The sequence below is a fragment of the Carassius carassius genome, chromosome 11 (assembly GCF_963082965.1).
Source record: "Carassius carassius chromosome 11, fCarCar2.1, whole genome shotgun sequence".
In the NCBI taxonomy this organism is placed as follows: Eukaryota; Metazoa; Chordata; class Actinopteri; order Cypriniformes; family Cyprinidae; genus Carassius; species Carassius carassius.
In genome coordinates this window covers 26,079,410-26,106,521 of record NC_081765.1, presented here as the reverse complement: position 1 = coordinate 26,106,521, position 27,112 = coordinate 26,079,410, and the positions used below count along the sequence as shown (strand labels likewise).

Sequence of the window (27,112 nt, the reverse complement as noted above, 5' to 3'; positions counted from 1 at the left end):
AAATAAAATAATAATAATAATAAATTAATTACTACAAAGTTTAATTTAATTTGATGAAAAACATTAAAGGGCTATATGGAAACGTCATAAAAGTAAAAACAATACAGAATATACAAAGAAAATGAACATATAAAACAAAAAAAAAATGTCACTTCCAGCAACAAAAACCTTTTTTCTTCTTCATCTCATCCTTCTGGGTGGGTACTGGCTCCTTGCGAACAGGTTTGCGTTCAGGCGTGGTCATTCGTCCTCTGGCCCTGCCACCTTTAGCCCTCTGTTTGGCTGATTTCTCTACATGTGGTTTCTTGACAGGGCTCATCACTCTGGGTAGAGGCTCAATTTTCTCTGTGGCCATGCTCTTATCATCATCTACATAGTACATGGGGTAAAACAGGCAAGCTACTCTTATATCAGGACATAAACATACATTTACTTGCCCTCACAGTAATGAAACAATCTGACTGTAATGTTTTAACTAGCTTAAAAATATAGGAAACAGATTAACTGAAAGGTTTTGTCATTTGCTGAGCAAATTTCGTGCAAAACAGATATTAAAATCACACCTTGTGTATCCACCCAGGAGCTGTCTAAGATGGAGTCATCCATGGTAGTTTCATCTTTGTAGTCATCAAAACTTTGAGTTGGGGCCTCAGTCTCTGGTACTTCTATCTCTTTAGCTGGACATACAGGAAGCTCAACAGGCTCTGGAACATCTACGACTTCCTCCAAACTGGGAGCCTCTATCTCTACTTCCTGTGCCATTTCCACAGCCTCCTCCTCCTCTTCCTCCTCTTGGAGGAGCTGTGGATGTTGATCCTGAGAGGGAGCTGAGAAACGTACACTGTGTCCAGAGACTTCGCTTTCATCAATGGTCTGCACTACCGTAATAAAATCATCTTCCACTGTTACTACTGACTCAATCGCAGCTCTAGGCTCAACAGTGTCTTCTGCAGCCTTGGCCCCTTCCAACACTTCCTCGTCTTCCACTTCTTCTTTCTCAAGCACTTTTTCCCCCTCATTTTCGTCTACATCCTCATCTGGTTCAGTTTTATCTACAACCAGCCTCTCTTCCACATTAAGAGCTGGTTTTGGTTCTGGCATGATCTCATCCGGCTCCTTAGCAAGCTCTACCTCTTCCTCTACTTCTTGAATCACCATGGTATCAAGAGGAGCCTTGTCTGTCTTTGAAGGAGATGGCTGAGGTTTCTCCTCAGCAACTTTCTCTTTAAGGAGTTGCACTGAGTCTTTCTGCTTTACCTCCTGCTCAGAAGGTCTCTCCTCTCTAAAATATTTCTCAAAAGACCCAACAGGAGATAGCCTATTGGGATCTGTTTTAAGAGACTCTTTCTCACCTGGTGATCTAGGTTTTTCAGAGTCACCAACATGCATTTTCTCCTCGTCAGTAGCACTTTCTACAGAAGACGCTGGGGATGGTCTGATAGGCCGAGCAATTCTGTCCTTTGCAGCTCCAGTGAGCTGGTAGACATCCTCTGCATCCAACTCTTCATAAGCTTCCTGATGAACAAGGTCTGGTTTATTCTTCACCTTCTCCCTGAGTTCCTGGAGCTCCCGTTCCTCCTCTACACTCAAAGGTCTGTCCTCCATCTCCAATTTGCGAATTTGTCTCTCATAGTCAGCTATTTCAGCTTCAGTTTCAGCTGCAAGTTTGGAACCTGAATCAAGATCAGGCTTTGCTTCATCAAGAGTAACCGTCACCTTTGGTGTGATAAAGGTTTCAGCTTGTTTGTCTAACTGTGCTTTCTCATTATCAGGTAAAGTTGGACTCTTGGTTTCTTCTAAAATTTTGGTCTTCAAAAGATCAGACTCCTCTTGATTGGTCTCTCTAGAAGTTTTTTCAGAAGGTGCACTTTCAATTTGAATGGAATCTTCATTCCTTGGCTTCCCTTCTTCTGGTTTTGCCTGTGGTGTAACAACTTCTGTTGCTTTCAGATCTTCAGTTGATAGACACTCCTGTTGTCCAAATGCAACAAGACCAGTTTCCTTCTCCTCTGATATCACAGTGTTAAATATTTGAGAAGAAGAGTCCATTGGACTGTGCACATCTGCAGGCGATGGCATGGGACCAGAGTATTCACTAAAGACACAATATCCTTGCTCCTCCAACTTCATTTCTCTCTTTGTAGCCATCTGGCCCTGGTCACTTTTGAACAAATGTGCAAAAGAATCACTTACTAGAGAAGACATGTCCATTGGGACGGACTTCCTCCTCATAATCTCGGAGTCTGTGTTGTCAGACGTCAACCTTGATGGGGTACCTGCCAAGTCCAGCATTTCAGGTAGGTCGGGGGCCATGACAGTGCCATTCTTGTAACAGCTCTTACCTTGGACAGGTGATTCTGGAGACTCTGTCTGTGGACTTGTCTTTACATTAGTGACTGTTGTCTGGGGAGGTGAAAATGATGGAGTTGTGGCAGAGGCAGTTGTCTCCAGAATAAGTGGCGGAAACTGAGGAAGCTTCTCTACTGAGGGAGTGGTGACAGGAAGGTAATCAGCAGATTCATCAAGGCTCCCACAAGTATGAGACATGATGTCAGTGGCTAATGGAGAGAAGTTTCTTTGATGCCCTTGGGCATCACCATGATCCATTGCCCCAATGGTGATATTTAAAGAGTAACTTCTTTGCTCTAGAGCCAGTTTTCCAGGAGACAGTCTGCAGTCATCTCTTCTGTCTACATGTGAAGTGGTTTGTAGTGTGTCTGCGCTACTTTTTGGAAGATCTGGTTGGACTTCCAAAGACTGTGCTTGAGCCAAGGTGCTGTAGCTGATTTCAGGAAGTTGTAGGTTACCAATAGAGTCCTTTTGTTCTTCTGATGTAGTACTTAGCTCATAATACCCTTCTCCTAGAGACACGGAGGCATCTGTCTTAGTTGTAGTGGTCTCAAAATAAGCAGACATGCCAGATTTCTCTTTCATGTCCACATCTGTTGATATTTCTATTTGTTTGTCTTGAATCTGCCCTGATTTGACCTCAAGGATATTGCTGGAATCACATGTTTCGGTTGATGTCTCTTTTACAGCACCGCTTTGTCCATCAGGCTTTTCAGTTGGATGCTCGCAAGGTTCTTTGGCACGAACCTGGTAACTTGGAGGGAGTTCAAAGTCCTCCACGGGGCATGTTTGAGCAAAGGGGCTTTCCGGCATATCTGTGTCTCTGACAAGGCTCTGGTAAGATGGGAGATCATCATCTAGATGCATTGCAGATTCAGTGAAGTCCATGCCAATGGGATCTGTCCTCTCACTGTCTAGTTGCTCTGCTTCCATCTTCACAGCTGAAAGCAAATCTCAAGTAGTCTGCATTGTATTGTATTATTAATAATTCAAAGTACAATACATTTGCCAGGCCAACCACCACACAGACAAAGGCAAAGCTCTTGGTCAAATGAACTTCCACTTTCAAATGGCAGCAGCCGATGAGACACACATACCAATTCAGTGATGGAGTGATGGCATGGATATGACAGGACCAGCATGCAGACCCAGTACATTTAATGTCGCGTGGATGAGGTCCAGAAAATGAGGATGGAATATCCAAGGAGGTGGTCCGAACACAATACTGACGTCAGTATACCAGCAGTAAGATGGAATAGCTCACCTAAAAACTTCTACCAAATGCATATTCAGAGTTTATGGAAAATGCATAGTGGATCTGATTTTCATTTTCATATTATCAAATATTACACTTAAACATTTGGCTATAACTTAATTTGTCTTAATTTGCCACTGAAATAATACAGTATCTTAATTATTCAAAATTGTTCTGCATTTCACATAATTAAGAGAATAAAAAAGCACTTATGTAAACCATGTGAAATGACAATGCTTTGAAAATAATGAAAAAATGAAATACAATTTAAATTAAATCAACAAGCTTAGCTTTTCAAATGCTTTTGAAAATGAAGCATAACAAAATATCACAATTTCACAAAAAGAGAGGATTCTCATCGAATCCCACATGTAAAAACACAGGTGTTTTGTTGAAGCATGCATCAAAAATCACCCACAAACTGGCAATGTAGCTGGCAAATAAAAATTAACTGAGCAATGGACAATAATATATGGAGGAGGTCGACCTGGCAGCAATAGCATCAACAGAGAAACAAGCTGTAAAGTTCAGAAAAAGCTTAATCAAATAGCCTGCAGACAGCAGTGTCTATGGGAAAAGCATTTAAGAAATTAAGAAAGACAATGACAGACAGACACACAGCTCGGGCCACAGAAGCTGGTCACCATCAAGCCTGTGATGTCTTGCAGCATCAGCAGATAGAGGAAATATTTGAGCCATCCACCCACAAGCCCTTAGAAAGCTTTCACGGTGGTTTGGCATAGCCTTTTTTTTTTTTTTTGACGGGAGAGAGAAACATGCAGGTTGTGAGAAGGATGGACACACCTTCTGCAAGGTTTTCTTGCCCCCCTGCCTCCTCAGCTCCCCCATTAGGGGCCTCGCTAGCAACAGTAGCTGCCTGTTTGTGAACCTCAGCCTGCAGGCCGGGCAGAGCCTGGACCTCGCCTATGACCTCTGCCCGCTCTAGGAGCTCAGTTGGAGGTTCCTGCTCAGGCTCCTCTCCACTCCACTGCTCCTCTTCCTCCTCTTCCTCTAGAGCTGCTGCTGTTGCTGCGGCTTCTGAATTCTCCTCCTCTTCCTCCTCCGCAGCTGAGAGACTCTCTATGGTCTCCTCTTCTTCATAGAGAGGGAGACAAGTGGAAACATCAAGACTATAGACAACACAGACTTGGATTATTTGGGAATAAAAAAGGTGGGACACTTTCAGCTCTGTCAGTTATGAGGACATATCCAATGGCGTTTATGACTTTTGTAGAATGTATTTGTGCAGTTTTCTCTGACCTTGAGTATTTGAAGTGGTGTTAAATGAAGATGAATAAGGAAGATGTTCATGCACTTTAACCAAATTCTCATTAAAGTTGTTCTTCCTCAATATACCTAATTTATCAAACCTACTTGTTAAGTAATGTATTTGACAAAAAAAAAAAAAAACAATCCGTTTTGATCACAGATTTGCTCTGTGATATGCATCAGTTAATTTTTCTTTGGCTTTGTTTGGAATTATTTTCATTAGAGGAACAAAAAAAGACAAAATACTGGCCATATTTTGTCTAAAATTAAACTTGTTTACAGAACTGCAACCTACTTCCAATAACAATTTTCAGCAGAAAACCAATCTTGCTTCTGTGATATTTATATATGTTCAATTTTATTTCTTGAACATGAAAATATGACTTGCACACAACAATTCTGTGTGATTTTGCATTGTCTTTGCTAACTGAGACTGAACGAAATGCACAACGACATAATAATGCCGACATTTATTGAAATGTCAGAATGAATGTGAAACCGGGGATGCAGAATTCTTGCTCAGAACAAAGCTTATGATGTTGTTCATTCTCAGAGAGAGAGAGAGAGAGAGAGAGAGAGAGAGAGAGAGAGAGATGAGGAACAGCAACAGTCTCTGCTGGGAGCCAGGCTAGATATGGAGAAGCAGACCACACCAGACCATATCTCAGCAGGATGCTGCAGTGGAACGAGGGATGAGAGAAGACAGTATATGAGGGTGAGAAAAAGGGAGAGGGGGACAAAAAGGAGCCCTTACTTCAATCATTCAATTCAGTCATGAATTGTACTGCAACATAGGTTGTAACATAAAGTGTGTTGTCAGTCTTATCTTATTTTGTACATTATATTTCTCATCACATTCAATTCAGATTGCAAGCTCACACCTTAGCTAAAATTAAGCAATGAAGATGTTAAGATACCAAAAAAGATTATTTTGTTCCAGTATTTTCTAAGTTCTTGTTCCCCAACCCTAGTTCAATTGGAAACACAACCCACAGTGCAAATAATCATTTTGGTGCTGAAAGTGATTAACCTTTCTTCACCAATGAAATAAGGTCAGAGATGCTTGTGTGTGTGTGGGCCACCATGTGAAGAGCTGAAAGTCTAACTGTGATCTACAGCATGTGTACATCAGCAGGTTGGAGAAATGACAGGGGCCAGTTGAGATGAGCACGTTTTGGGGCAGATGAGGCACAATCAAAAAATATAAAATGGACAAACAGGCTAACATACGGGCAGACAGATGCAGAGATAAGAAGACGGCAAACAGGCAAAGAAAAAAATGTGCACAGCATGCACAAATGTCCTGCTGATGCTGCAAGTCATTTGGATTTAATTTTCAGAGTCAGTGATTTTCCTCCTTAAACTGAGCACCTCACAGCAGCAGAGATTTTGTCTAAAAGCAAGCCTGTGCCTGTTTACCACATGGCATAAAAATTGTGCAAAATCCAAATGACTTGCAATGAACAAGGTACAAAAACAGACACACACCCCACATCAGTGTGCACGACACAATAGAGACAAAAGACAGAAAGAGGCAGACCAGAGAGAGAGAGAGAGAGAGAGAGAGAGAGCAAGAGAGAGAGAGAGAGAGAGAGAGAGTGAGAGAGAGGTGTTGATGCTGAGCTAAAGAAAGGAGTGGAAGGAAAGAGATAGAAAAGGAGGAGAGGAGGAAAGAGAATGGCAGAGAGGAACCATGCGAGGTTCACCTTCAATCTGTCTAAACGCAGCGGCCTGCCCTGGGGGGCGAGAGCCAGAGCGCGTCCACTCTGGGCTGAATAAAGGGTGCTCATAGTATTCCTCGTCAGAGTGGTAGGGGTCATCCTCAGGCACAGACACTGAGATGGAGGGGGCGAGGAACTTGCACCTCTCGCGAGAATTTTGGAAGAAGCGGAGAGGACCTGCTTCCTCCTCATCCCCTACATCTACAAATAGACAAAAGGAAAAGAACTGCAGGGAAATCTGGAGAAAGAGACAGAGACAGAGAGAGAGAGAGGAAAACGAAGGAAGCTAGAAAGGGTGGAGCAAGTAAGAGAAGAGAGTAAAAAAGGAGGTGAATCAAAATAAGCTAAAATTGAGAAAGGAAGGGAGGAGGTAAAGAAAGAGCCAGAGAGAAAGAGGATAAAGAGCTAAAAACTCAGGTAGAGAGAAGAAAACAATATAGGAGTATGTGTACGAAAAAGGGAAAGACACACCGAACAGAAACACTGTGTCGAGAAACACAAGTTGTGACTGCAGTGATGCTATGCCATAACCAGATTCTGAACATCTTGAATTAATTTTTATAGGTTTGTTTTATGTGAGGAAGGTCTAAAACAGATGAAACTGCATCAGTATTAAGTGTCTCCTTAAAGTCAACGTGAATCAACATTCACAAACCATTTTACTTCTGTAACATGAAATATTTATAGCGAAACACTAATAAAAATATTTGAGATGTACAGATATACAAATTCTAGCTGATACCAGTAAGACAATCATTATTTTCATCTTTTAAACAATAACTGATGATTGGTAATTATTAAAATTCCATATGATATGGCATAAAATAATGGAAAATAAAAACACCAGAAATAAAATGAATAGTTTTTTTTTTTTAATACAAAAAAAAAAATCATAATTTGTCTCTAATCAACTGATTAATTGTACTTGATAAAAAAAAAAGGTTTTCTGGGTCCATTATATACATTTAATATAATTTAAATGTTACAAGTTAATTTAATGTTACCTTTAACTGAACCTTATATGACAGCAAAGATAAAACACCTACATATAAAAATAGGTGGAAATGAACAATAAATGAACAAATAAACATTCAATTATGGCCATTATAAACCTAATATGAACCCATACAAATAAACCCATATAAATAAAAAAGAAGAAATAAATGTCCATTTTGATTTCATGTTGACTTTAAGTAGGTGCTTAATGACTGGCGTAGCTCCTCCTGAAGGCTGTTAGTGATTGTGTTAATGACATTAATGTTTAGTTTAGTAGCTTCAGAGAGTGATCTGAGCATGGCATTGACCTACCACAGGCAGTACAGACGGACACAGTCAAAATGACGAACGAGCACAAGCCCACAACATCAACAGCACCTACAATACAACATGCAAAACTATAGACAGGGACGCACATAGGAATTGGGAGAGATTTGGAGCAATAAACAGATCTGGTTTTGGAGAGAGGATGAGCAGGCAACCTGAATGCCACACAGTTTCAACAACAGCCTGGAAATATCAGCTGCAGGTGAGACAGCACAGCATTCAGTTTAAGGTTTAAGGCTTTCATGCAGGGCGGAGTCAAAATCCATGGTTGGGCTGGGTATAAGGAGGGGTTGAGTTTGATTGCTTAGGAGGACTGGTCACTTTGGCATGAGTTTTTCATCAAGACAAGCTCCCGGAGTTAGCAATGATGAAGATGAGGCCATGTTTAAGAGCTGGAGATGCTGGATGAGGAAGAGGAGGTTGACTTGAATGATGTCAACAAAGGAGGCAAAGTTGATCCTGCAAACACAACTCCATCAATCTTTTGACCAGTCCCACAGATCAGCAGAGCGTGGACATCTGTAGGGCACTGTGAGAGGGGTGAAATCAGCCTGGAATTGATGGGACTTGCAGGTGTCCCCATATAGAACACCCTCATTCAAGCCAGGTCAGAGGCTGACGGTAATACTCATGGAAAAAAGGTGTTCAAGTTCTTTCAGTTTGTTTCTCACCTCACCTCTCTCCATACACACATGAAGCATGACCCTACCTGGATCCAAAGGCCCAAAATGCTCTGCTGCTGGGGACGGAGGAGGTGAGGGTGGCAGGTTTGCAGAGTCCTCCACTACAAACAAACAGAAGAAAAGAAGAAATCAAGGCAATGTTCAAGATCAACACATCTACAGTTTGGGCGTCCCATTATGGGTCTGTTCCAAAACCTAGTGAATTGCCTATGAAACAAGAATGTAAATGATTTCTGAAGGATCGTGTGGCACTGAAGAGTGGAGCAATGGCTGAAGAGAAATGGCCCCAAACTTTTAAAAGTGTATTGTACATGTAGAAAGCAATACAACTCACTAGGTTTTGGAACAGAGACTACAAATTTGAGGTTGTTTTTCTGACCTTTTAATGTTTACTATAGTAAAGAACAGACAGGCAATGATGATGAAAAGTAGAGAGAACAAAATTGGGAAATGCAAGCCAGCTCAGAAGTGACATTTTCTTAATCTTAACATGCAAAATTTCTGTTAATGCCCACACAAGAAAAAGAAACCATGTGAAACCCAATGGTCATGTTTTAACAAGGAAAATAGATTCATGAATGGATAAAATTGTATCATAAAATGCAATTAGCTTGTATAAGCTTATAAAGGGACTCCAAGGGGCAAGGAGTTTAATAACAATAGATTTTAATGTAACCCCCCATGTGAGAGTTACAGTATTTCTAAGGATTTGCTGAGCAGAGAGGAGTCTGGGCTCAGGATTGGTATGCTGAAAGCTTTGCCGTCTCTAATTCTTTGAGCTCTTCTGACAGACCGACTCAACATCAAGTGTGCAGAAATCATTATCTGATTTTGCTGACTAATTCTGGCACAGCAAGTGGAAACTCAGAGCTATAGATTTTATTTAATTTTTCTTTTTAAGTCTGACAGTGAAGCATCTGAACATTTTGGACTGAATTTGTAACATAAGTAAAGGATAACTTCAAATTAGCAAAACTGTAAATGATCTAAGTTCATGTGTGCCATTATAAGCAATGCATCTCTACTATTTTAGCTTTCTAATAGCAGTGAACAAATTTGCATTATCACATGAAGTACTACAATAAGCTTACATAAATTCATAAACTAACGTCACCAGCATACTGCACAGTCCTCAGAATGCCACTGACAAAACACAGAAACTGCTATAACAGTAGCAACACATGCTCACAAATGAACTTTGAAAATCAAGAAAGCTCAGACAAAACCACATCACAAAAGACATGCAGCATGACCACAGAAACAAGGAAAAAAAAGTCCACCACTTTTTCCAGGCAGCCGTAGAGGACAGAGAGGGCTAAGGGCTCATCCTAATGCTGACCCTCTCTACCCTCTCTGCACACACACACACACACACACACACACACACAAACACAAAGAGCCAGGGGCTGGTGGGTACAGAAATCAAGCAGAGAGAAGCTGGGACAAGCCAGCTGTCAAGGCAGAAATGCCATTATGAAGGAAAAGAAAGCACCCTCCTGATGGTTTCCACACAAAGCGAGGAACAGACACACAGAACAACTATGATGATCACATGCAGTGATAGGAAAGCAAAAATAAAACTTATTGGTGTGCTGTCTTTCCATGTTGTGTTTGACAACCATGAAAATATATAAACATTCAAAGGAACAGATCACCTGAAAAAGAAAATGAACTGAAAATCTTGAAATCTGCACTAGCTCTCATTGGTGTATGAGAAGTAGTGATGTCTGATTTGAGTTATTTCAGTATCTAGCTATTACTAATAAATTAGTTGATACAGTTAACAAAGCCGGTCTGAATGATTCATTCACAATCTGAATGATCCAAATCTCAAGTTCAACTCACTGACTCCACAATTAATAACTTATATTTTGGTATGCTCATGACATAATGTATCGTATGGTCTTAAAATCCTTGCAATGTAATGAACAAGACACCTGGACTACTTTTCTTATACTTTTATGCTGCCTTTGAATCCTTTTTAAAAATTTAAATGCAACAGTTGGTATTAACTGTAAAAGAACACTACCGTTCAAAAGCTTTCTATTATAATATATTTTTAAATGTAATCTATTCCTGTGATGCAAAACTGAGTTTTCAACATAATTACTCTAGTCTTCAGTGTCACATGATCCTTCAGAAATTATTCCAATATGCTGATTTGGTGCTCAATAAATACTTCTTAATATTATCAATGTTAAAAATAGATGGGCTGCTTAATATTTTTTGTGGATTTGTCTTCAGTTTTTGAATAGTAAGTCCAAAAAAACAGCATTTATTTGAAATGGAAATCCTTTGTAACATTATAAATGTCTTCGCTGTCACTTTTGATCAATTGAATGAATCTTTGAATAAAAGTATTCATTTCATAAAACGTTTACTGACTCCAAACTCTTGAATTGTAGTGTACATAAATAAAGGAAACCATACATTATTCAAAACTCTCCTTTTATGTTCTAAGAAAAAAATAAATACAAATTGGCAAAGAGTATTTAAGTATTCATTTAAAATCATTAAACAGTGACAAATTTCTTTTTTAGGTGAACTCTAAATTACCTTAAGTGTCAAAATAAAATCACAAAAGCCAAGATTATGTGATTATAGACTGTAAAAATACTTGTGACTAATCTCCGTTGACTTTGCGTAACACTTTGCTCCTTCTGGAAAAGCCTTTGAGTCAGGAAAAAAAGAAAACCTTAATGTTCCCAATGCCTTCCATTTTTATCTTCTCATCTCTGCATGTCTCACCAACCCATTTAAGTCCTTTAAGAGCAGGCCTGAGTGTGGCCAACCTCCAGTATACCAGGATGCTCTCCTGCAGGCCTACCTGATGGCAGCCTGACGGCAGTGTCCGGATGCAGCTCCTGCTCTCCCTTCAGTACTGCTACTGCTTCGGCTGTAACCTCCTGCACGATCCGCGCTGATACTTGCTCTGTGCGGCACATACACATACACACATACATCAACACGCCCACATGAGCATGTCCACAGGCAAATATTCACACATACTTTCTAAATCAATCCAGAGAGGTTTTCTTCACTTCTTTCATTATAATGAACTAATCAAATAATCCATGCAGTCCTCACAAAAGGCTGAAAAGAAATGAGAATGAGGCTTTATTACATTGTCAGCACACTATAAGACAGCTGTGCACACATATGGTGACCCACACACTGTCACACACACACACAATCAAGGTCTTTTTTTGGCATCAATAATAAATATCAAATGATTTGAAACAATATTAATGAGAGAGCCTTCCATAAACAAAGACAGAGAACAAGCAACTCTCAAAATATCATGTCTACCCTTACTCTACAATTTAAAAGTTTAGGGTTAATTTTTTTGTTTTTAAAAAGTCTCTTATGCTCACCAAGGATGCATTTATTTGATTACAAATACAGTAAAATAGTGTTATATAACATAGTATATAATACTGTGAAATATTATTACACTTATAATGGATGTTTTCTATTTTAATTTATTTTCAAATTTAATTTATTCCTGTGATGAAATGCTGAATTTTCAGCAGCCATTATTCCAGTCCTCAGTGTCACATGATCCTTCAGAAAACATTCTAATATACTGATTTTGCACTCAACCTTTCTTATTATTAATATTGAAAACAGTTGTGTTGATTAACATTTGTGTGAAGATGTAATGCTTTTTTTCAGATGTGTTAAATTAATTATAGAAAGTTGAAAAACAGCATTTATTTGAAATATGCATGTAACCATGGAACGAGATGCTGCATCCTCTTGTGGACACATTGGGGAATGATGGCAGCAGGACTGGTGTCTGAAGCATGTGTGAAAAAAACTCTTATACTATTGGTCCACGTAGCCCGTGACATTATGGGCGGGTGCCTGGCAGTATAAAAGGGCACCTGCTGAATATATCACCAAATTAGCTGTCTGAAGGAGATGTGAAACAGGCAGGCCGAAGGCAGCATCTCGTTCCCTCTTGGGGAACCATGGTTACATGTGTAACCTGACATGTTTTTCCTTCTAGGGAACCTACGCTGCGTCCTCTTGTGGACACATTGGGGAATGAAATGGCAACTATTCCATGCCGAGGCATATGCCTGACCACCTGGTGAGGATTTCCAAGGAAGTGAAAGATATCTACCTAACCTTTCCTGAAAAAGGAGCCAAGCCACTGACGGCCTGGGCTGCTCACATAACTTAGAAATAGGGAAGCTGGCCTCAGATGAAGAGGGGGAGGGCAATCACCATCAAGTTGAGCACACAGCTATCATCAGACAGCTATGCTGTGAGTAACACTAGACCGAATAGATAAGACTTCTAAATGGGAGCTCACAGAGAAACTACTTAAAGGCCCAGGTATGGTAGTAGCTGCTGAGCTAGGAAACAGCTATCCTCAAATAGCTATTTTCAAAGGCTTGTAGACCAAACGTGTAGGTTAAGCTACAGGGCTCACCTCAGATAGTGTTCATGTAGCTCTATTGATAGAGCATTGCGTTTTCAAGCGCAAGGTTGGGGGTTCGATTCCCCGGGAACACATGATAGGTAAAAAATTGATAGCCTTACTGCACTGTAAGTCGCTTTGGATAAAAGCGTCTGCTAAATGCATACATTTAATTTTAATTTAATTTAATTTAAGATAGCCATCAAGTTAAACCCTCCCACAAAACTGCCCAGACCACAGAGAGTGGGCCATCTTTTACAACCCTAACAGGGGAGATAGCACTGTCTAGGCAGAGGCTAGTGGAAAAAAAGAAAAAAGGATTGTCCAGAGACTGCTACTTAAAAACCCTAAGTAGGGGAGCAATCACCAAGCTAGCACATAGCTATCCTCAGATGAGGATCTCAGCCTCAACCTCAGCCTCCATTCCTTTCTCAAACAGCGCCGCAATATCAACCTGCGAACCCCACGTGCTGAGTTTCGGGCTCTCTAGAAAAGGGCTCCTCACCAAGTTACATCACAGACAAGTCGTGCATGTCCTCAGGTGTCAAGAGCCTGTGAAATGGAGGCATGCACTTCTTGAAACACTTGTGCCCTGATTTATCAGCCATAAAGACACACTGCTAACAAACAAACGTCTCCTGAAGACAACAAAAGTTGAAGTATTCAGCAGGTGCCTTTTTATACTGCCAGGTGCCCGCTGACAGGAGTTTTTTCACATGTGCTTCAAAAACAGGAATTCCAATGTGTCCGCAAGAGTTGTTCCTTAGAAGGGAAACTTTTTTGTAACATTACTTTTTAACATACAACTTTTGACAAAATTACAGTGACATATAATTTATCACTTTTAAGTTAAGATTGCTGCTCAATGACTAGTGACAATCACAGCTAATGAAAAACATTTTTGATGTTTAATAATTCACAGTTAAGTAAAGTGGACCAATAAGATTTCACCGTTGGTGGAACTTCCCAGCACAACGATACAGTACTACTAAAACTAAAAACATCCTGTTACTCATTGCTTCTGGCAATCACAGTTTATTAACTCAACTTTAGAAGAAATCACTTCTTATCGCTTGTCACTTCCGTTAGAAAAGAGTGTTAGAGAATACATATATGGAATATCAGCAGCTAGACAAAAATAATGCATAAGTGCACATTATTAAAGATTGAGTCAGTCTACAGAACTATTCTTCTCTATAATTGCTTAAATATAATTTCACACCAAGTAAAATTAACTTCCAATGTGCAGTTTTATCTATGTCCATTCAGAGGATATTAATTTAAACCTCTAACTAAACCAAAAAAAGGAGAAAGCTAAAAAAAAATGGGAACACTTAGAGAGAGTAAATTGTCATGGTAACGGCAGTTTGACGAGGTATAAGAAGAGACTGCAACCGATTAAGCAATAGGCAGAATACAGCCCACGGATTGGCTGGCAACACGCATCCAGGGATAGATTCTGCTTTAAAATAGTGCTATTAAAAGTATCCCTCGGCTCTTTAAGACACTAACACACTTCCTGCATTCTTACAACACATACATTTCAGTGGCGTCAATCTTCTGATTTTAACCTAAAGACGGATCTAGATGGTGTTGCAAAGGCTACCCAAAGCTGAAGGCTGCCAAAGACAGTGCCTACAAATCAGTGTTACGCACTGTGTAGGAGTATAAGTGAAATGTGTCCCATAATCTAGTAAACAGCCATGAATCTTTGTTGTATTTGCAATATTAAACTCTTAACTTGCAAGCACAAGACAAAGTTTTTTGATTTAATTGAAGTTGATGCTGCAATGATCAGCTAACATGTGCTCGGACACAAGGCCGACACATTCGCACCGACAGAGAAAAACTAGCAGCGAGGCTTACGTCAAAGCTTTCTGAAGAGATGCGAAGTGATTAAGGGCCAGTTGCTACTCCCACTCTCTCTCCAGTGCAAATAGACTGCATGATGGGAGTCAGCGATGCCCCGCCTTTGTTTCTTGTGCACTTTTCAGGCACTATTTCCGCCCACTTACAGCCCTGGCATCCGCCTACCCACTTACATACGCACATGCATAGAAAGGCAAAAGAGTTTTGTTCAGATCCCATTAGAATAATATTCACCCACGCAGACTGGAGTTTGCGGTACGGCATCAACCCGCAGTCAGAGGAGAGTTACACAGTAAATAAATCACTCTAAAAGTACAATTCTGTCATTATTTAATCACATTCATGCTATTCCAAACCTGCATGAAGTTGCTTTTTTCACTTAAAATCTGAATTTTTAAATAAAGTCCGGTTGATGTTTTATTTTCTAAGGCAAAATAAATATTAAAGAACTAGCAGAAAAGTAATTTTGACTATATTACAAGTCTTCTGACAGTATGCAATAGTTTTATGTGATGAACAGAATAAAACATAAGTCATTATACACTGAATCTCTTTCATAGAGCAGTGTATAACTGAATCATTTTGTTGAACTTCATAGATGAATCATCCAACACACAATCTTTAATGCAGCTCTTTTCTACAAAACCTAGAGAGCTGAGAATGAGATTTGAGAGCTGCAAGAACAGCAAAATAACAAATTTAATTTTAAATCACAAAAACCATTGTATGACTTTAAACGACTTGGAATAGTGCATGAGTCATTTGGACTACTTCATTATTTAAAATTGTTCAATGATATTACTTTTTCTGAATTTTCATTGTAAGGAAAAGAGCTACATAATAAGGTTCCATTTATTTATTTACCTACATTAGTTAACACAAACAATAACAATAAAATGCATTTATTAATCTTAGTTAATGTAGATTTCGACATTTATTAATACTGTACATTATTACAATAAAAAATTGTATCTGTTAATATTTTTTTAATGGACCTGAGCTAACATTATCTAACAATGAACAGTTATTAACTACTGTTAACAAGGAATAATAAATACAGTAAAAAATCTAATTTTCATTATTATTTAATGCTAGTTAATTAATTAAGGTTAAATTGGTCATATGATGCTGCTAAAAATAACATTATTTTGTGTATTTGGTGTGTTGAAATGTGTTTAAGTGGTTTAACATTTAAAAAACACATTATTTTCCACATATAGTACATTATTGTTTCTCCTCTATGCCCCTCCTTTCTGAAACGCATACATTTTTACGAAGCTCATCCTTCTGAAAAACGTGGTTTCCTCTGATTGGCCAGCTATCCAGTGCATTGTGATTGGCCGAATACCTCAAGCGTGTGACGGAAATGTTACGCCCCTTAACACACTTTGATGCCGTCTCCTGGCACAATAAGACAAAACCAATAAAACCCATTACACACGAGGCAATTGTCACATCAAGTAGGGACATATTTACAGATTATAATGATTTATACTGTCTTTTTACACATGGCTTTGCATTGTAATGCTCTAACTCTCTGGAGTCTAAGGGTATTTTTGGGGCCTGGAGAAGTTTTGTGCTTTTTTCAGTTTCTTATACACATCTAAATGGGTAAAGTCTAATCTCACTGTAATCAAACTGGGCTATAATAATATGTGAGCAGCATGTATGTACATGATTTTGTTTTTGAGAAAAAAAAGTTATGCGTGGTTAGTGAAAAACTAAAAATATTAAATCACTTGAATAAGGCAATAAAACACATACAGAACATTGGTTCCCGGGAATTTTGAGAACTGGAGCTTGTAGCCTAGAATTTTTCTTTCTAAATTATGTGGAAATCATCTCGTTTTCTCACTCACAGAAAACAATATATTGATTTAAATTTTCTAAGACACTTTTTGTTGGTAAAAGTCATATGCGAGTAGGTGTCAACTATCATGAATATCATTGTGATTTACACCTGAGAAGACAAAGGCCTGCATAATGAGCTGCATAATGAGCCATTCAGTCATCTGTGCCACTGAGAGGGAAGAGTTACAAGAAAGAATGTGAGGAGAAAATAAATCTATATAATTTTATCTTTGTAGTTTATTTAGAATATATTTAATTATCCCACAACATAATTTAATATCCACTGGCGAGTGCAATTAAACAGTTTATTAGCAACAATCAAAGCTGACTTTCAAACTGAATTTTTGCATCATTACTCCAGTCACACAATCCTTCAGAAATCCTTCAGAAATCTTATTTTCTAAAAAAAACATTTATTGTTATTATTATCATTATTATTATTATTATTATTAATGTTGAAAATAGCTGAGAATATTTTTTTCAGTTTTTTTAGGGGGAATAAATTGAAAGAACAGCATTGTTTGTTATATTTGTTACAGTTACATTTATTTGTTACATTTATATTATTTACATCAAGCTTTTGAATGGTATAGTATTGTATATTGTTATTGAAACTTCATAATATTTCACTTGATTATACATTTAGGAATTATAGTTTGGAAAAAGTCTTTGGAAAAAGTCTAACTAGTAAAATGTTTACACGTTATGTGAAAACTAGTACAAGTATATAAATAAATAAAAAGAGACTTACTCATGTTTATGATCTCTGCTGAATAAAGCACTTCATCCTTTTTTTCTGAGGAACTCCAAATCTGAAATCCTCAACCACATCACATCTTTCAGGGGTGAATTATGTCTTATTCCTCTCATCGCGAAGAAAACAGTACATTAAAAAATCTTGAAGAACAGTCTCGCTGCGTTGTCTTCTGTTGTGTGGGCGTATTCAAGCCGCATGCTTCAGTGAAACATTAGAATCTCATTCAGCATGTTCAGCGCGGGGGCGTGGTCTCATTAGAAGATAATGAAGGGAGACGTGAAAACGGACATCGTGTTGTTTTAATATGGATTACTTTATAACAAAATATTAGTTTTCGGCAGCACTTGTTTAAAAGTAGACATGTCAAGCTTTCTATAGATATATCTCTCATGTCTCTTCGTTGAGTATTCACGAAGTTACAGTTTATTTTAATGACGTGTTTGTAAATAAAGATCAGAGCAGACAAAGGCTGCAGACAGCACACCTTGTTTGTTATCTTTATTTTATAAGTGCACAACGTTCTGTTGTTATTATGTCTGTATACAAAAAAAGTAAACCCTTTATAGATTTGATTGATGTATTGCTCTTATCTGTACGATCAAAACTGAAAGTGTCATTTAAGTTCTTCTCGGGGTTATCAGGAGAAAATGACTCATAACGCGTATACGCATTAATCGACTTCAGAGGGTTAAACATAAAACCATGTATGCATTTGTGATCGAAGAAAATACAAATAACAAGTGCTACTCTACACTGCTTTAAACTTGAGTTTGAATCATCAGTGGCAAATTCTTTAAATATTAAAACATACATACAGACTGTGAGTCAGAACAGCTGGAATTGTAGTCTACTCTCCCAGAATCAGGAAACAGTCCTCTATAAGTCGTGGGGGAAGTCGTGGCCTAATGGTTAGAGAGTCGGACTCCCAATCGAAAGGTTGTGAGTTCGAGTCCCGGGCCGGCAGGAATTGTGGGTGGGGGGAGTGCATGTACAGTTCTCTCTCCACCCTCAATACCACGACTTAGGTGCCCTTGAGCAAGGCATCGAACCCCCAACTGCTCCCCGGGCGCCGCAGCATAAATGGCTGCCCACTGCTTCGGGTGTGTGCTCACAGTGTGTGTGTGTGTTCACTGCTCTGTGTGTGTGCATTTCGGATGGGTTAAATGCAGAGCACAAATTCTGAGTATGGGTCACCATACTTGGCTGAATGTCACTTCACTTCACTTCACTTCACTATAAAATGTGCAACACACATCTGAATATTTGGGTCGAACTGTTTTGGAACAGTGTTGTAAAGACAACTTAACCACTTCATTCTAGTTGTGTTCTCTCTTGGAAGGCCACGCTTTCATAACAAAACACACAGCATCTCCGCAATATGACAGCAGCAGCAACAGTGAGAATAAAAGTTACGCCTTCTTTCTTTGGGTAAACATTTGGGTGGCGTTATGCAAATCTTCCCACATCGTGATGTAGACATGTGGGGTTGTGTTTAAACAAGGCGTTTAAGAGGGCGTGGTTGAGTCTTAACTTTTATAAAGAATATCTTTTTGGTTTTGAAACTTTATTATTTGCAACTTTAGGGATCTTCTCTATTCACGATCAGCTTGTAACAATCCAAAGAGAAAGAAAAACTTGAAATCGCATCATATGACCCCTTTAACAACTTAAGTCAAGTAACCTTTATTTACATAATGCTTTATACAATACAGATTGTTTCAAAGTAGCTTCACAGTAATTAACAGGAAAATGCAATGGGACCTTATTGTAAAGTGTTACCAAAACTTCTACTTTTGTGCTTTGAAAAAAAAATGTAGGTTTGGAACAACATCAGAGTGAATAAATGATGACAGAAATTTTCAGTGAACTATTCCTTCACTCAAGAGTTTTTTATCTACAAATACAGATGCTAAAATCTGATAAATTGCATAATTTCCTGGAAAAAACTATGTTTACTACGTAATGGTTAATTGAAAATAACAAATTACATAAGCTGATCTTTGTAGCCAATTACTGCATGACTCAATAGGAAGACAGAGAATATGAACATGACCAGAGACCGAGTGAATTGATTCATTTTTATATATATCTAGCTCTTTCTAGTCTAATGACAAAACAGATGAAACTATACGGCCTGTCATCTTTTTCACTTTATATTTTTTCAGTATATATCCCTCTGTTTTCTCCCTCTTTGTCCACGTACTTTATCATTACACCATGTCTGTAAGTGTCTCTACAGGTTCACTTTCAGGCCAAATCTGACCGGTCTATCAGCGTCTTTGTGTCTGACAGATGTGCTTGTGTGTCTACCCAGCATCCCCCTCTTTCCCCCCTTGTGCCCGTCCACACCCGTCTGCAAGAGATGTGCTCGGATTGCTGATCAGATGGGTTTGCCACCAGCACACAATAGCTCACATCCCTGAGACATCAGCACACACAATAAGTAAATATCCCAAAAAATTGCTCAAACACAGCCACACACAAGAATATGAAGAATATTGCATAGTACTTATCAATTATTCTCATGGACAGTCATAAATTCCCCTTAGACAGGTTGCAGAAATCGGAGTCAAATCTATTTGCCAGCACTTTCAGCAAACATGCAATATAGACACACAAAATCTGTACTAATCCACAAGTACAAATATGTCAACAACCATTCTCATGCACCAATGGCACTTAAACCTAGAAAGAACCTCTAACCAACAGCCCATTGGAAAAAGCAAAGCTCTTACCAAAAAGTAAGTGCCGGTTATCTGGTTGTCTGGAGACAAATGCTTCCCTGTGCACTCTTAGTCATGTCTGCCTGCCAAAAGCAAGCCGGGAAGGAGGAGGGGGGCGGGTGGTACTCCATGCCAGGACTCCCCCGCCAAAGAGCAGAGCTGTTGCCATAGCAACACACAGTCTGGGCCCAATCTGAATGGTCTCAGCATGCTTCGGCTGTGGGTTTTGCCGCCCTCAGTGTGTGAGTGACAAACAGCCATATTCTGACTCTCTACATCTGTGCTGCTTTCTCATGATTTCTCTAAATCAGTGGATCCCAAACTGCTGATACATAGCTTGTAGTTCATGAAATATTCCAAAGCAACACTTCACAATAAGGCTCATTTCAATTTCTGCATCTGGTGTCATGAACTAACAATAAATCATTTTTTTTAAATCTACTGTGGGTTAATATTAATATGCATAATTATTCTACTGTTTATTGTTGATTCCTTCTTGTTCAACCTGAAATTATACAAATGTTTAGTGTACTGTAAATTGAGCTTTTTAATTAAGTTGTTAATTAATACAGTAAAAGTATTGCTTTGTTTGCGATTGGTTGATAAATTAAATCTTAATGAATGATATCTATTTTACGTCGGAAAAAATAAAATAAAATAAAATGATTAATGAACACATAACAATAAATGAATTCCTGAAAAAAGATTCAGTATTCGAGATATAATTATGGCTACTTATGTGTCAAAGTTTCAAACCCTAAATGTAATAAAAAAAAAAAATATAATAAACTAAAATAAACTCTTTTCAGTCCAGCCCCTATAATTTAAGTCAGCAGCTGCTTCAGTAAGCAATCTCTCTCCCTTTCTGCTTCTCAAGTGTCCTGTTTATGCAAAGCAAAGTCATATGTCGCACTGTCAGTATCTCAGTCTAGCACCTCTTATGTGTCTGAAGGGTCCTTGTATTTGCTGGCCTTGCCTATGACCCTCGGCTCGAAAATCTCACCATCACAGAGTCACAGAGACAGGGAAACTATTTTCAAGGAAGGTCCTCCTTTCCACAGGGACACATTATTAGAGTTGCGAACTCAGTGCAGAAATATGAAGACACAACCTGGAATCATTAATTAAACACATAGACGCAAGTAAAAGGAACAAGTTGTTTTCTTGCCTCACAGTGATTTATAACAGCAGGTTTGTTAATGAGAAATGCATGAGCAATCTTAACACACATCCCTGGCTGAAGGATCATAAGAGTTAGAGTCGGACAGTCCATCAATCACTCACTGACAGGTGATGCTTTTTGCCAGGCTTTACGCTATATTAAGTATTTATTGAGGGGACAAGGGAACGGTGATGATTTATACAGAGAACAGAGATTACTGAAAAGCACAGGTATTTTACAAACAAAACACTGCTAAGAAAAATATATGATATGTTGCCTACTGTACAGTACACTTAACTATCAGCATAGGCATACAGTAAAGGTATACAGTGAAGTCCTACAATCTCAGAAGTTGCGCATCATAATTAATGAATGATAATTATTATTATTATTATTATATAACATAAAAGTGTGTATGCAGTTTTAAGTGAGGTGTTGTGTCATACAGTTTGTGTGATTGAGATGTGTGCAGATGTCAGAGCATTTCTCTCAGTAATTGCACTTAGACCAACATGTTATGCATCTGTCCATCTAACTCTTTACACATTTTTGCTGATGCGTCTGTCCTACCCCTGACTATGAATTCTAACATTATTGCCATTAGCTTTAATATCTAAATTGCTTCTTTAAGGCAGCAATTATTTAATTGATTAAACAGAATAAAAAAGACATTTGCAAGTGTTTCCTCAAGTAACATTTGACCCAAAAATCTAAAGAAAATGTAAGAAGTTGTTTGAATTCAATGAAAAATATTTACACATTAAAATGGCATGACAATTAAGCAATCTGAAATCACCCTTCAACTCCTACTGAAGTCTACTGTAGTATGAATAAAATATATGTATTATTTTCTTATGTACTCATGTTTTCATTATGTGCTTTTGGGGTAAAATCTGGGGTAAAATATGTTTAATTCTATTGGAAATAATGTCATAAAGCAAATTCATCTTAATAATCATTAAATAAGAATATCATTCATGGTCTACCATTCAAAAGTTTAGAGTGGTCAAAGTTGTTCAATATTTTTCATTGTTTTCAGGGTTAATATATATTATTAAAATGTATTTTATTCCAGTGATGGCAAAACAGAAATGTCAACAGACATTAATACAGTCTTCACATGATTCTTCAGAAATCATTCTAATATGTTGATCTGATGCTTCATATAAATAAATAAATATATATATATATATATATATAAATAAATATATATATTATTTTAATTATATTAAAAAATAATTAAAAGTTTTATTCAGCAACTATATATTCAGTTAATCAAAAGTGATAGTAAAGATTTTAATGCTACAAAATATTTATATTTTAAATAAATGGTGTTTCATTTTTAAAACTTTTTATTCATCAAGTTATGCATCATATATATATTAAGATTCTTGATGAATAAAAAGTTTTAAAAATGAAACACCATTTATTTAAAATATAAATATTTTGTAGCATTAAAATGTCTTTACTGTCACTTTTGATTAACTGAATATATAGTTGCTGAATAAAACTTTTAATTATTTTTTAAAAATTACCAGAAGTGCATTTTTGAACATTGATTTTGGGGTGAAATATTTTTGATATTCTGTATTAAATGCCTGTAATGGTGCACACATGTTCTTGTGCCTATGTGTACATGTATACCTTTACAAATTTAAAGCAACGCGGCAGTATTGTTTTTGTGTGTGTAATAGGCAGTTATGATCCATCAGGGGTCATTAAAAGCAGCACTCCCTCGCCACGAGCAGGGTTTAAATCAGAAGCTCTCACTATCAGAGGGTTGCCATGGCAGCTGCTCCCCTGCAATTTACTCTGCCAGACCTTTGTTCAGCATCCCTGCAATCTTTCCTTTTACATTTTTTGTGCTGACATGAGAGAAGCGCCTCCTCATTTTCTTCCTCGTACACCCCAAAGGCCTCAATAAAACCCAGACAGAAAAGCTCTGGCCTAACCAACTTTCTTCCATGCCAGAGTCGTCTATACTTTCTGGTTCTCAAAAACAAGTTTAAGCTGCTTTAGAGATATAAGTGCAAGTGTATGACACATCACGACCTAAAATGGCAACACTATGTTATTAACCCTAGTCTATCGTTACAATGGGAAAAACCAGACATAATTTTTCACTCTTGGCTAATTATGTCATTCCTTTATTTTACATTAATAGCTGTCAAGCACAATGGAATCCAGGGAGCTTGTGTTATGCTTTATGAAATATTAAGATAAACCATCTGCAGACAATATGTAGTCTGGCTGCTCTGAACTACAGTATCTATTATAATTATTATATCTATTGTAACATTTCAAATCATGTAGAGCCTCCAGCAATAGAAACTTGAATATGAGTTTGTAACTATATTACGCTCTCACTCATGCAAAAAACCTTTTGACCTCTACTTTCAGCCTCAGACGACTCACCCAGTGGACACACAGACTGTCTGATCTATGCATATTGCACAAAAAATGTCAACTGCTGGCTGAAATCACCAGTTTCAATCTGATTATCCATTCAAAGAGAGTCACTTGCCATTATATATTTTCTCCATGCAAGTCTATTATTGTAGTTTAATTTATAAGTAACTGATACCTGAAAACAGCACATAAAATCAGGCCACATACACACAGATATATGCATACATTCACAGTCTTACAGCCTCTTCCTGTCTTACTGGGCAGTTTTTGGCCAGACAAAAGCAAAATGGACCAGACGCTATGCCGCAAGTCACACGTCTGCCTAGACAAGACTATTTGACTTTTATCATATAACAACTTGGAAAGGAAATCCTTAACAACTTTCTCTTCATATGCAGTGTACAAAATCCGAAATTCAGAAGCTAATCATTCAGCACTAATTGATGGCATCAGTCATACAAGTCCCAGAGATACCTGTGTGCAGAAGCTCATGTGAAATGCACTGGTTCTCACCAGCAGTCACAGCGTGTCCAGAGGTGAGGTCTCCATTGAAGCCATTTTCTTTGGCGTAGGAGCCGGCAGAACTAGCATGGGCATTGCCAGGCTGGCAAGTCCTGTAGGTAGAAGAGAAGCCATTCTCTCCATGCCCACCTGGGGAGGATGAGCCCTGAGCTCCTGGAGATGACCACTGGGGGCCACTGTCCTCAGGCTGCCGACCATCTGCCATCTGAACCAGAGGAGAGGGGGTCACTCCTTACTCCTGAAAGACAGAAAAATGCTTAATGTTAATACACTGACCTAACAGCTTTTAGGAAGATTGCCATTCAATGAATGAAGGTATATTCAGAAATATAAGATTACTACAAACTAAATATTGCATAGTACATACTGCATATATCAGAAAGCAGTGTACATAATATATTAACAATAAAGACTGACAATATTATAGTGCATTGCGTGTTAAATTGAGAGATTTTATTATTTAGCATCTCATATACTGTATAGTATTTTTTTTTAAAGATTAATATTTTATTCAAGGAAAGAATTTAATTGATAAAAAGTGACAGTATATTTTGTAATGTTCTAAAAGGTTTTAATTATATATTATATTTAGCATTTTTTTACATTATTAATAACAAGTGTTTCTTTTTATGTTCAAGCATCAGATCAACTGAACATCTGATGGGGAACATAGCTCTCAATCGAGCAGTTTCCTTGGTGGAGATGTATTAACTTAACTGCTTGATCTATAAAGTGGTGAAGTCTCCTGTCATGAGACTGCAAGGGAGCTGAAGGTTGGGATCCGAATGCAGAAGCTTAATGGTGTAAAAAGAGTCCATGACACAATGATAATGACGTAAAAAAGGAGTGCCCTCTGGTGGATTCCCAGAGCACTCCACCTCATTTAATCTCTAATAATATTTCACTATATTAAACTATTTACAGTATTTTGATCTTATAAGAAATATTTAAAAATAAATAAGAAGAAATAAAACTTAAAAAACCCCAAATTTGTAACATTAACATAAATATAGTATACAGTATATTAATTGTATTCATTATTTTTATTTCTATGCATTAAATTGTTTTAAAACTATTCTTTTAATTATTTAAAAAATTTGTCCTGTCGAATTTTGAGAAAAATGGGAAAATAAAGAGATGCTATTAATAATTTTCCTTATAACCAGGACTGCTATGCCATCATTTGAATTTCTCGCCAGTAAATTAATGTGATATAATCAATTTCTAATTAACCTGCCCCTAAATGAACTGTAAAAACAAAAATTAGTTGTTGACACATCAGTCTCTTCCTTTCTACATGGGCAGTTGTTAAGCTGCAAACAGGACAACATTGGGTGTCAGATATCATTTGTACTACATTAAAAAAAATCACACTCTGAAAGCAGATTTCTTCACATCTTCCTCACCTGTCACCACATATATAAAAAATAAGGGTGAAAGATGAAAGAGCAGCCTGTGTTTTGATGATACACTTGACAGAGCATGTGTTTCCACTGAATTTGGTGGGTAATAGCAAATGTCACCATCTCCTGTTGGCTATGTAAGATACATGGGCAATGAAGATACAATGTATGCCACAACAAGGGCATTTACCCTCCATAAATAAGAAATAAAAATGAGAAAGAGAGGGCAAGGCAGGCCGCTCCAGTGTGCCAGCAATTAAATCTGGAGTTTTAAAGTGCAGCAGTAGCTTGTAAATCTTAATTTGTTGTGTCTGCTCGTGTCCAAACTCTGCCCTCTATCTCTTTCCCACTCTCTCTTGCTCTCTGTGTCACCCTGAAGTGGATTTTTAGATTACTTTTTGTCACCAGAAAGGTTCATGATATTTTAATTGCTCTGTGGGGTTGTTGAGTAGCACAAGCGTTCAGTGTGGGAGTCTGTCTGCGCTGCTAATGGAGGCTTTGATCAGCTACGACTCAATCCTTCTCTCTGACTGACAGTAACTCCTTGAGGGAAGACGCCATCCTTCCCTCTCGCTCCCTTTCAATCTCAATCCCTCACTCAGTGTTACTGAAGGTCTTCCTCAAGGCTTTTAGGATTATTGCCACTGGTTGATTATAGGAAAAGTTTCTGCCTGATTGCCTGGAGTAACTCCTCATCAAACCTCTGTGATTCCTGGTGGAAGGAAACAGCTATGAAATCCAAAATTACGTATTATGTTACTTTAATTTAGTGGTGTTGCTAAAGCAAGCATCACGTTGCTCATATATAGGGTTACATAGGGATTCGTACAAATCCCCAAACCCTAACTATTGCATTTCAGCATGTCCAGCAGACATAAAATCGTTTGGTTTAATGAGGAGACGTGTGCTATTACTAAGTAGACCACAAAATGGGCAAAAGAACCCATAGGCTTTCATTGAAGGGACCCAAGCCATATTAATTGACAAGAATATGCCTAAAGTAAATCAAATGTAAAATGAAATATAATAAAACGTACAAAAATATATAAAATAAAAATAAAAGCTACAAATATATACATAAAATGAAGGATGAAATCAAAATATTCATAAAATGATTTTCCTAATTCTGATTCTAATGCCTGGTTTTGATATCAGAGATATTTGTTTAGAATGGGACTTATGTATTGCATGCAATACAAAAAGCATTTACAGCAATTTTAAGACACAAATGTTCTGACTGTACAATAATCTTGCAGATATCACATAAATTCTCAGATGTACGAAATTTAGCTTAATTTAAAATTGTAAAACCAACTGCCATGGCCAGGGACAATGAAGACTCACACGAGCATAGGCGCCGATACCGTGGGTGCTCCGGGGCTCGAGC

General features: G+C 37.9%; 1 protein-coding gene across 12 annotated transcripts in view; it reads right to left on the bottom strand.

The window, feature by feature from the left end:
* Positions 1-27,112, bottom strand: part of LOC132153112 (microtubule-associated protein 2-like) — a 111,792-nt gene that overhangs the window by 11,546 nt on the left and 73,134 nt on the right. For 3 of the 12 annotated variants that reach the window (XM_059562351.1, XM_059562353.1, XM_059562355.1), the window contains exons 4-10: positions 24,314-24,560; positions 11,428-11,532; positions 8,627-8,701; positions 6,580-6,795; positions 4,409-4,699; positions 564-3,290; positions 169-369 (exon numbers count right to left, since the gene is read on the bottom strand). In XM_059562351.1, coding sequence (XP_059418334.1) covers positions 169-369; positions 564-3,290; positions 4,409-4,699; positions 6,580-6,795; positions 8,627-8,701; positions 11,428-11,532; positions 24,314-24,527 — 3,829 coding nt within the window. In that variant the 5' untranslated portion in view covers positions 24,528-24,560. Of the gene's footprint in view, positions 1-168; positions 370-563; positions 3,291-4,408; positions 4,700-6,579; positions 6,796-8,626; positions 8,702-11,427; positions 11,533-20,241; positions 20,330-24,313; positions 24,561-27,112 lie in introns of those variants that run through there. The other 9 variants (XM_059562352.1, XM_059562363.1, XM_059562356.1 and 6 more) reach the window with 8 other exon arrangements.